The sequence below is a fragment of the Hoplias malabaricus genome, chromosome 8 (genome assembly GCF_029633855.1).
Source record: "Hoplias malabaricus isolate fHopMal1 chromosome 8, fHopMal1.hap1, whole genome shotgun sequence".
In the NCBI taxonomy this organism is placed as follows: domain Eukaryota; kingdom Metazoa; phylum Chordata; class Actinopteri; order Characiformes; family Erythrinidae; genus Hoplias; species Hoplias malabaricus.
The window spans coordinates 20,676,030-20,688,048 of record NC_089807.1 but is presented as its reverse complement, the minus strand read 5'-3'; the positions used below and the strand labels follow the sequence as shown (position 1 = coordinate 20,688,048).

Sequence of the window (12,019 nt, the reverse complement as noted above, 5' to 3'; positions counted from 1 at the left end):
TCATGTGTAGGTGTGTGTCCTCTCAGACAAGCAGCTTCCTTCTGAGACATTATAAGATGCTTTTGTTTACTCCTTTGCCTCTAGGTCGAACTGACAGGACACAGTATATTTGACTTCACTCATCCCTGTGACCACGACGAAATCCGTGAGAACCTCAGCCTAAAAACCGGTATGTTCCCGTCTAAAGTCTTCTTAAACTGTGACTCACTGTTTTGTAATAAAATGGACAAATGTGCCTTGCACTGTTAAACAATAATATAATATAATGTCAGCGTCTTGAAATCTGACATTTGTTCATATCGTTGTCTATTTTCAAAGATAACAGTCATAGAGTGAATGACAAGTTAGCAAGTGTATTTGAAAGTTGACAGTTTCCATTACTTGTTGGCTACAGATGCCAGGTCAAATGTCAGAGGTCAGGTGTAACTGAAAAAACTTAAAGCTAAAGCTTAAAAATTCAAAAATTATAGGAGCAGACCTTGCATTTAAAATGAGTAGAAGAGAAGATCACAGACCTATGACTGATGGAAACTGGCAAAGCCAAATAAAAAACAGAAAACATGCATGTTTTTAATTAACCAGTGTATAAGACAGGCATGAAATCAAGCAGTGCAGGTGGACTTGTTTGCCAGAGAGCTTCTTGAACGTCAGTGGTTGCATAGTGCAGGGGCCTCAGGGACTGAGCTCCAAGATCATAGTCGCTCTGTGCATGAGTACATCTAATCTGCCAGACACAGAGAAGTGGAAACTGGACTTAAGCTAATGGTGAAGATGCAGCAACATCACGCTGACAAAGACCATGCCTGAGACACAGAGGGCCTGAAGCTGATACTGACTAGTATCAAATTAATAACAGAGGAAGGAAAAACTGTTCTGGGACACAGTGGCAACTACATAAATCTGAGGCCTCTGATATCTGTAGAGGATTGCCCAAATTAGTTGGTGGAGCTATTTGGAATGTTTCAAAGCCTTCATGAATTCATTGCAACTGACAAGCAAACTGTGCAGTGTCAGTGCTAAGTCAAGACCAGATGTTCTAGTGAAGGAGCAGCTCTAAAAATGCCTTGGGTATAGTCTCACAAAGTCGGAATTAACAGCCAATTCACTAACATTGCAGCTTATTTGACCTGTGTGTAGCGCCACCTACTTCAAGTAGGAGAACTGCTGTTCTCACAGCACAACAAACTCCCTCTCTGGTTTGTTTTCATTCAGAAGCTCAGCATCTTTTACCAACTTTTACCAGGTGGAATTTTATATTTGAGTAAGAAGCCGACTGTACCTGGTCCTTGTTTGAAGTTAAACGTGTCTGGAAGTTTTTATACGATGTTTTATTACCAGAGAATCTCATTTGTAGCTGGAGCTGTTTAGGTTTGTAGCACTTCCGGTATGAGTTTACATTCATGAGCCAGTTTCACCTTAAGTAATACATCTGAAACAGCAAAGGAAATTCAGTATTTCCCACCTATGGAGCAAGACTCGATCAATCCTCAATTCTTTTCATACTTTTCAATGTACTGTGTATCTCTACCATCCAAAAGCCTCCAGATTCCATCTACAGTGTCACACAGACAGACAATTTGAAGGGAGCCACTTGAATTCTTTCCCGTTTACTACTGCTGCATACAAAAACTGGACTTATTCCAGGATGCAAATAGACGAGATAGCTACCAAACGGTGAGGAAACATTCTCTGAATGTTATGAAAAGTTTATTGGATTAAAATGACAAAAGTGTAAAACTATATGAAACTGAAAACCAATGGGTGTACCTACAATAAACTGGCACCGCAATAAACATATTAAACATTTGAAATAACTGAACTTAGTTGAAACGTACATTAGAAAGATGGCAGCAGATGGTATTTATATCTATATGTATGATGAAGGAAAGCAATGAAAATAAATAGTTTCAAAGGGGTTAGATCAGTTATCTTAGCTGACACCTGCTGAGCTGTTTGGCGTATTAGGCCACCCCGTTTGTTTGACCCCGCTCTTTCATCCCTGTGCCCCCTCTTTTTGACCTATGTTGCCCGTCTTTGCTTCACCCTTGCTGCTCTCTTTGAGCCTCACGTGTTCTCTCTGCTGTGTTTTAGTATTCTCAGATGTCTGTGTTGCTATTTGAAGCACTTTGCCTGACAGCGTCCAGTCGGCTGCCCTTATTCCAGAAGCCGTTGATAGATGGGAGCCTGCTAGCTGCCCATGCTGCTGCTGATGATGATGTGTGTGCACCCTCATGCAGGCCATGCTAAAATCCCCCATATCACCATGCTTCTTATCTCACAAATGAAAACTTCAAAGCAATGAATAATATGAAAAATAGCAAGTGCAGACTGGTGGAAGCCCTTCCTGGAGAAAATTGTTGTGGCATGAACGTTCTTGCATTCTACAAATATACAAGCATAATGCTTTCATAGCAATGAATCTCACTGAGTTCAACTACTACACAAATTCATATTGTAATACTGTCCTTAAAAACTGTATAAAGTGAAATATAGCTGTGCTGTTTTTGGGAGAGGATTCTCTGTCCATTTGTGTAAAATAAAAAGCTTCATTCAATCTGTGGTTTCAGCCCAGTGTTCTGCAATATTTTGTATCACAGACTTTATCCATTTTAAACTGCTCTTAGCAATGTCATTCTTAGCAGAGCTGATGCTGTAATATTCTTTTCTGTGGCAGAAGAGGTCGAAGACAAACTTTGTGCTCAGAAAGAAAGTTTACAGTTCTTTCCAAACTAAAACATTAAGCTCAAATTTGGATTTCACTCCCAACTTGAATTTGGCTGTTGCTTTTGGAACATTTACACATCCTGCATGCAACTGCAGATTGTTGCGCCATAAACTAAACATTTAACAAACATTTAAAAAATCATTTAGTAGTTATTTAGCTTGGACAGATCCCAGGCTACGGAATGACTCAGTATGTTGCTCCATGCAGAAAGCAATACCAAACATTTTTTCAGTGATATGTCTCTTTTTTAAATGATTAATTTTTAAATGTAATGTAATGAAATGTGTACGGTTATGTTTTCTGCACAGGGGTCGGAAAGAAAGGCAAAGAGCTGAGCACGGAGAGAGACTTCTTCATGAGAATGAAATGCACAGTGACAAATCGAGGGCGGACTGTTAATCTCAAATCAGCCAGCTGGAAGGTAAATGGTGTCTTTCTTGACATTTTCAATTCATTAGCACTATCTGATTTTCAATATTATCAAAGTTAATACGCTTGACATCCAGTTTCTTATAAATCAAATGGTACATTAAGGCAGTTACTCCCCTTTTGTTCACTTCTTATATTGTTATAAAATGTACAAAAAAATTGAAAGACACACATTAGTGACAGAGAGGAAAAAATAACATTTTCATTTCTCCTCTACCTGTTCCCCTAAAAAAGTAACAGTAAAAAAAAACCCCACACAATTACAGACAATTAAATGTTCCTGGAGTATTGAACAGAAAGAAAAAGAGAGTGGCTGTGGAATCAGACATCTGGACTGAGATACAATTTCTGTCTCTTTTAAAGTATTTAAAATACTCATGTGTTCCTAAAGCATTTCGACAGGGAGCTGTTGTTCTGTTTGATCTAGAGGCAGATTTGCAGCTCACTATATGAGGGTGTGATACACACATATATATACTATATACAGTTTCCTCCGGGTGCTCCGGTTTCCTCCCTCAGTCCAAAAACACACGTTGGTAGGTGGATTGGTGACTCAAAAAAGTGTCCATAGGTGTGTGTGTGCGTGTGAATGCGTGTGTTGCCCTCCAGGGTGTATTCCTGCCTTGTGCCCAATGATTCCAGGTACCCTGAACCCACCGCGACCCTGAACTGAATAAGCAGTTACAGATAATGAATGAAAGAATGAATATATATATATATATATATATATATATATATATATATATATATATATATATATATATATATATATATATATATATATTGGGTATGTGAAAGGTGCTACAAAAACGTAACATTATTATTTATTAATTAATTAATTCATTCATTCATTCACTGTAACCGCTTCTCCAATTCAGGGTCGTGGTGAGTCAGGAGCCTACCTGGAATCACTGGGCACAAGGCAGGAACACACACTGGAGGGGGCGCCAGTCCTTCACAGGGCGACACACACTCACACCTACGGACACTTTTGAGTTGCCAATCAACCTACCAACGTGTGTTTTTGGACTGTGGGAGGAAACTGGAGCACCCGGAGGAAACCCATGCAGACACGGAGAAAACACCACACTCCTCACAGACAGTCACCCAGGGCGGGACTTGAACCCATAACCTCCTGGTCCCTGCAGCTGTGTGACTGCGACACTACCTGCTGCGCCACCGTGCCGCACTATTATTATTATTATTATTATTATTATTATTATTATTATCTGCAATGTATGATTAAATAAGACCTATTTATCTGTTGTCAGTCTGTCATAAATTTTGCTTGGCCACTTTGAAGGAGTTGCTATGCCCCTGTGTCAAGTTAGGAGCCATTTCTTGTGTGAACCTTGAGTTTGTCCTCTCAGGTCCTGCATTGTATGGGGCATCTAAAGGTGTATAACAGCTGCCCACCACGTGTTCTGTGTGGATTTAAAGAGCCACCCCTCACCTGTGTGGTGATGATGTGTGAACCCATCCCTCACCCCTCCAACATCGACACACCACTCGACTGCAAAACCTTCCTCAGCCGACACAGCATGGACATGAAGTTCACATACTGCGATGAAAGGTAACACTCTACAAAACTAGCACAAAACTAGCATTCGCACATGCTGTGATTTAAATGCATGTATAATTTGCATACTAAGAACATATACAATATAAACAACATACATCATTACGCCAAAAGACAGAACTATGCTGATGTAGTGTACTGCACTTATGTGGAAATTATGCACAGATTCTAGCAAAGGGAGTCTAGGGTGGCAGTGGTGATGGATAGATGTTTTGTTTGATGCCATGGCGCACATAATTAGTTATTCTGCGCAAACCCAACAACCAATTGTTTGTCCTCTATAAACCCACTATTTACATGTTTCTGTAGCTGTAAGACACAGAAACCAAAGTGAAACTAAACTGTGTATAGACCCCTCTGATTCTCTCTATATTTTGAATTCATTCTGTATCACTGCATTGCCTTTATTTTAGAAACTTCTGCAGCAAGTTATGAGTGTATCAATCACTTAATGTTTTTAAAGTTGCTAGATACTGGATGATTTGCTGTAAATGTTTCTCTTTTCAAATTATCTGCATAAGGACAGATATGACAACCCACATGTTCCTTCATTTGTCTTGCTGCTTCAATATTTTGACTGAAATTTTGCTTTATAAAACAAATCTGCTGTTTTTAAGTGAATGGAGGTCTTCCAAGAGTTTCTGTTTATTTTCTTGTATTCCAGCCCCAAATAATACACGTGCAATATTGGCAATTGCTCCCCAATATACTGGTATACACCTACATACAACAGACATTGCAGCTTTAGGCCTACAGTAGCAGCGTTCAGTACTGCAGGTGAGTTAATGGGAGAGTTGCAAAATGTTAAACACTCCAAAAGGGGTCACACTGTGGAAAAAGTTAAAAACCAAGACTGTAAAACAACAGCATCTGAAACTACAGGGAAGAGATAGGACACCTCAGAGACCTATATGAGCAGGAAATCTAGCAAAAGCGAATAAAAGTCTTGATGCCACAAGTATACGGTCCAGTATTAAAGAACATTACACACTTCCAACACTGCACTCCTACACTCCTACTGCAACAACAGGTAAATAAGCAACACAAAATGAGTGCGTGTTATAGTGAGCCCAGAGTGAGGGTTGTAGATCATCACAGCATTGATTTCATGGTAACACACAGCTTTGAGTGTTCTGTTGCTTTGCCACAACTTTGCAATTTAAAGAAAGTTGTTTATATGATCAGCCATCTGAACCACTGACTGAAATATTTACTTAGGGGCACCAGCCAGGTTTAAATTCCATGTAGATGCTTGGACAAATGTTATGTTATAGAGGTTACATAATGTATATATACACACTTGTTTGTGCTAAGACAAGTAGAAAAGTGGTGATTAGCTTTGTTAACCATTGTTATTTAGCAGTCAGCGCTCAGCAGTATATATGGTTATTATGAAAAAAAATCCTGTATTGTTATCACAAATAACAGCACAGATAGAATGCTCCTCAACCAGCAGACTGACATCAGACCGACTGTTGTATAAACACATATAGCACAGAATGCACATGGACATAGACAGGAGACTTCAACTTTAATAAATCTGCTCATAGTTACTCACATCAAAGTGTAAACCAACAGACCCACAAGGCACATCAGCATCCTCCAGTGAGCACACACACACACACACACACACAAACCTAGACAAAGCATGGCTACACATTTGAAGTAATGAGGAATGTACAGTGGAAATACTTTGTAACTTCTAAAAGTCAACCGCATCTTTCAACCCTAGTGTCAGTTACACCACAACATTTTCTCTCCTCTTCCCTCATAAAATACACATTGTTCCTCAGCAGTGTTAGAGAAGCTGCTGCAATGCCTCTCACTGCTCCATGCACCAACATCACACCACAGTCCCAATCCTGTTCCTCCTTCATGAGAATTAGAGATGTAGTAGAGGGTAAACTCACATAACTAAATAAATACCCTTTAAAACATGAATTACTATTTACTCATCATTTTTAAAGAGTCTACACACTTTTTTTAGAACAATTATTTTTCTAGACTTTATTTAATTTTCTCATTGTCTTTAGTTAAAATGTCCTTGTCAAATCTCTTATTCTGCCCCCAGCCCACCCCAGTTCCATTCAACAAATGTAAAGAAAGCTACATGTGTATGTTTGTGTGGTACCTGTCTAGCCCCAGACAGCGAGCATATATCGGTCCACTGGCATAAAAAGGCTAGCATACCACTGACTGTAGACCACTGCTGGTCCAGCATCGGACCACTCAGATTACTACCCTGTGTTCAGGATATAACAAATTTTTAATCCCCTCAAACAGATTTTAAATTCACAGAGACTTTTATTCTGGAAAACAAACTAATACAAATATTATCAACAACTATAAGAGATATAATAATGAGTATAAACCTGATCTAAAACGATTATGCTAAACATGTTGACACTGCTGGATTGAAATTATTTACTAATCTTATTTATAAAGAATAACAAAAGAACCCAATGAAGGAAAAAATGTAAATTGGACTGTGAATGGAAAAGTGCTAAAATGTGGCATTTTGTCTAAAATTCTGTTTAATTACCAGTGGTCCGCCCAAAAAAAGCTGTGCAAAACACTAGTGGTCCTCCAACTTTGCCCTCAGTGGGCCTACAGTGGTCACACCATTTCTTTGCTATCAGGGGCCAGGTTGATTTCATTAGCAAGGAGCTAATGTTATGTTTGCTTGGCAGCTAATTTGCTAGCTAGCTAGATAGCAATATACATTTAAGGTGGCTTACAGACCTTGTTTACCACTACATCATTGATAAGAATGTCTTGTCAACAAGGCTTCAAGACTAAATGTTATGTTATGTGCTTATACAATACATGCATGATATGTTAAAGATTCTTCATGCAAGGCACTAATGATAACTCACAGTAATATATGATAATACACAGTCACAGCACGTTTCTGAATTATACTGTAACGACACAGAGACGTGGCAGATGCTTGCAGATGAAAACAGGTGTGACATATACATTTATACATTATTCTTATCTATATAAATGTATATTCTACAATAATACTTCCTCCATAACATTTTAAGCATATAATCTGGCATGGGCCCAGACTTGGTCATTACAAACAAGCAAACATAATAATAATAAAAAAATAAAAATAAAAAAAAACACTTAACACTGTAGTCTTTCATTATCTGATTTAAAAAGAAAAATGTGACAAGCACTTTATGACATGTTCTGCTCAAAGCAGAACATATAACATTTATGATTCACAACTGGATGTAATTGGACTTATTATATCTTAGAGGGTACATTAAACTGTTTGTAACTTTACAAACAAAACCAATGCATGTTATTTTTTATATATATATGCACAAATGTTTTTAATATATACCTACATTTCATCTACACTGAGAGTTAAAGGAGGTAAAGCTGAACTCTTTCAGTATACAGCTTTGGTTAAGATGGGGTGAAGGAATCAAACTAAACTTTGATCTTAAATCAAGTTTTCAAATCCAATGACTCTCGAGACTGGTTATAAATGCACATAAGAACCTCAATACATGCACTGGGCATAATGAAATAAACAGCAAAATATTATCATTTAGTTCAGTCATCAGTAGATTAGAGGGTAATAGTGAAGCTTTAATAATTATTTGGAGTGCTAATGCAGTCTGTCCCTTACATGAATCATGTAAAAGGGCAGTCATAATTTTGATGGGCTAAATAAAAGTTTGAGATGTTGTAATGCAAAAGGGAGGACAAAGGACACCAGAAATTAGCAAACAGAATAACAGGAATTTATTTTTGTGGGCCTCTCACACATTGGCTAATGTTAATGTGTATGAGTTCACCATCAGGAGAACACTGAACAGTTGTGTGCATGGCAGTGTTGTAAGGAGAAAGCCACTGCACTCCAAAAATAACACTGGTGCCTTGTTGCAGTACACTAACACTCATGTGGACAAGCCAGAAGGCTAGATGATAAATGTTTTGTGGACAGATGAGAACAAAACGGAACGTTTTGGTTTGACTGAGAAGTCTAGAGAAAGGAAAATAGAGCATTAAAGCATAAGAACCTTATGGTAGCTGTGAAACCTAGTGGCAGCAGTATCATGGCTTGGGACTAATTTGCTGCATCTTGGCCAGGGCAGCTAGCCATCACTGGTGGGACCACTTCAAATGCAGATTATTATCACCTATTTCTGTGAAAATATATAAAAATATAAACTCAACTGGAAAATTAACTGTGGAATTAAGCATAACTCTAATACTTTAACAACACCCATGCAGTAACAGTAACAGCTAGTTGTATTATATAAACAAAGGTTTACTTACTTGTGCCACTCACAAATATGAAATGTTAGATAATTTCTCTCAGTAAATAACCTAGTGTAATATTTACTTCTCATTGATTTAACTGGGTTCTCTTCATCCACTTTTAGAATGTATGAAATATGACAGTATTTTAGTTCATATTTAGACAGATTAGTCATTCAAGGGTAAACATGGCCTAATTTTACAGTCTCCTTTACCTTTGTCATGTGACAATGTAAAATGAAGAGCCTCAGGCCAAGTGCCTGATACTCTGTGGAAAAATCTAGTTTTTTTTTTATTTTTTCATTAAAAAAATGAATGGGTTTCCATGTTGTGGGCTAAGCATAGGCCCTATCGTCAAGATCTCACTGGTTCTATCCCCTGTGATTCCTCAGCCATTCAAGGTTAGAACAACTCCTAGACTTGTTGAATAGGACCCCCCCATCTCTCTTCTCATAGTGCTAGCTAGCACAGGCCTCTGTCAGACCTTGGCAGTCTGCTTTCTCCTCCAATGCTTTAAGCTTTTCAATGGAGCCTTGTGAATGGTAGTTTGGAAAGAAATAATGGGTAGGTCTCATGGGTCTTGGAGGAAGCATGTGCTCACCTCCACCCTCCTGAGGCTGGCGGCACAGTGTTTGATTGGGGGAGACTCACTGACGGGTGGAACTGGTGATTATTAATAACTAGGGCAGCATTTTTACAAAGATTTGGGGATACAAAATGTTACTACAAAGGTACAAATATGAAAAGGTAATGGGTGGAAAGGTCACTGTACCAGACCTAGTGGGAAAAAGTGAGTTGAACCATAAAGCAAAGCTTTACCTATGGACATGACCTTTGGGTGAGTCAAAAAACGAGATCACAGCTACAAGCAGCAGACATGAGTTTTCTTCATTGGGCTGCTGGGCATAATCTCCATGATTTGGGAGGAGCTTGGATTAGAACCACGGCTTCTTTGCATTGAGAGGACCCAGTATATGTGGTTCGGGAATCTGATAAAGATGCCCTCTGGATGCCTCCCACTGGAGGTATACCCGGCACATGCAACTGGGAGAAGGTCCCAGGGTAGATCCAGGATCTGCTGGAGGTATTATATCTCCTGGCTGGCCTGGGAATGCCTATGGATCCCCCAGAAGTTGCACAGGACAGATGTACCATGGCTTCTTTTCTTGCCCTGTTTCCATCAGGACCCTGAAATGGATTTTGCAGAAAAGAAGATGAAGATCAAGGATAAATCTAAAAGACTTTGGAATTTGGGTTGTATGACCCTTGTTTGTACTGATTCTACCTTTGTCAACACTGATATTACCTCTGGTACCGGTATCCATAGTGCAGATTTTGTTGCAGTGGATAATGTTTATTAATATCACCGTATATAATAAGGTCTTAAAATTTGATTAGAAGTTAGCTGTCATTAGCATTAACCCTGCAATTCTGGCCACTGAATATATCACAGATTCTTAACTCAGGCCACAATATTCATTGGCTTTGTGGTTTGAGTGGACTGTGCAACATTTCTCTTCCTCTGTCATTGCTGGAATTTATTAGCTTAGGAGTGACTTATTAAAGAACTTTCCTCTCCCTATTTTACAATTTGTCTCCATATCTGTTCATCATTCTCTGTTTGTTTTTTTCACTCATTGTCTCTCTCCATGTCTGTGTTTCTCTTTAACACAGTCTGTCTTTGTTTCTCTTTTTCTTTGTATCAGTATGTTTTTGTTTCTCTTTCCCTCTCTTTGTCTTTGTACCTCTTTCTAGTTCTTCCTCTACCCTTCCTTTACATTATACCTTTTTTCTTTCTGTCTCTGTTTTTCTTTCTGTCTGTCAGTCTCTCTCTGTCTGCAGATGTGTGACTTTTTATAACTCTGTAACAGTGCCCATGAGAAACAGACACCGCTCACTTGCTCTCTTCTCCTACACACACTACTTTTAACACACACACACACACACACACACACAAACACACACACATACACTTTCACTCAAGAGTCGGCCTTTAGTACTTTTGTGTTGCAAAAGAACAAACAAGCCATGGTTCAGAAGGCTCAGAAACATGCTTAGCTTGGCTTTACTACTGCTGAAAACAATACAGTCAATTTTACACTAGGATTATCATCAATAAATTAATACATTTCACAGCTCCTGTCTTGCTAAGGGTTTAGATTACTTCATTCACTACCCAGTACAGCAATAGTTGATCACAGTGAAGTTAAGTTGAACAGTTTCAGTCATTTACTGTGATTCAGCTAAAATGCAAAAATGAGGTAAGACTGGAGATGGAGAATTTGATCAGTCTTAGTGCACTGACCTTGGATGAGAAAGTGGTGCTAATCTTTCTCAGAAATGCACAAAACTGCCGAAAATCCTCTGAAAATCAAGGCCATTAAGTTCTTATCCTCGGCTGACCAGACCATATGAAATGGATCACGAATAAATTGACCTGAAATATCCAGAGTTCCAAGAGCAGGGCTGGAGAAGACTTTTATTAGTGTATGTATTATGCACAAGTTTCATACAATTTTCAGTAGCTACCCAGAAAAAATCTCAATTGAAAGCAAGAAAAACAAATCCATTCTTTTTAGTTACTGAGGATAGAGCTCAGCTTCTCATGGGATTAGATATAAACTTCAAAAACAACAATTTCCCCAAACTGCAATGGGGAACCACTCCAGAGTTCACATCTCAACATCATCGAATGTGTTTGTGTTTACTTGTACCATGAGAATCAGTGAAATGCAAACAACGGCTAAGCTCCAAAGACTGAACTTTGGAGTTATGGGGAAATAAAGGGGGGGAAAAAAACATGCCGATTTTTTTTTCTCTAAGTATCCTGAAAAAAAAAAGACAGTAAAATAAAGGGAGTGTGTGAACACATGGAATGTGATTACATATTTAATTTAGTACTATATGCTTTCAGCTTTTGTTTCCTGACACTTAAATTGGTCTTTGACTTTAGCATAGGAATGTATTGCATATTACTGTACACTCTTAAATATAAAGGTTCTTAA

General features: G+C 38.5%; 1 protein-coding gene across 1 annotated transcript in view; it reads left to right on the top strand.

The window, feature by feature from the left end:
• epas1b (endothelial PAS domain protein 1b) overlaps positions 1-12,019 on the top strand; it is a 56,010-nt gene that overhangs the window by 31,700 nt on the left and 12,291 nt on the right. The window contains exons 4-6 of the mRNA XM_066678649.1: positions 85-169; positions 3,034-3,146; positions 4,525-4,727. Coding sequence (XP_066534746.1) covers positions 85-169; positions 3,034-3,146; positions 4,525-4,727 — 401 coding nt within the window. The remainder of the gene's footprint in view (positions 1-84; positions 170-3,033; positions 3,147-4,524; positions 4,728-12,019) is intronic.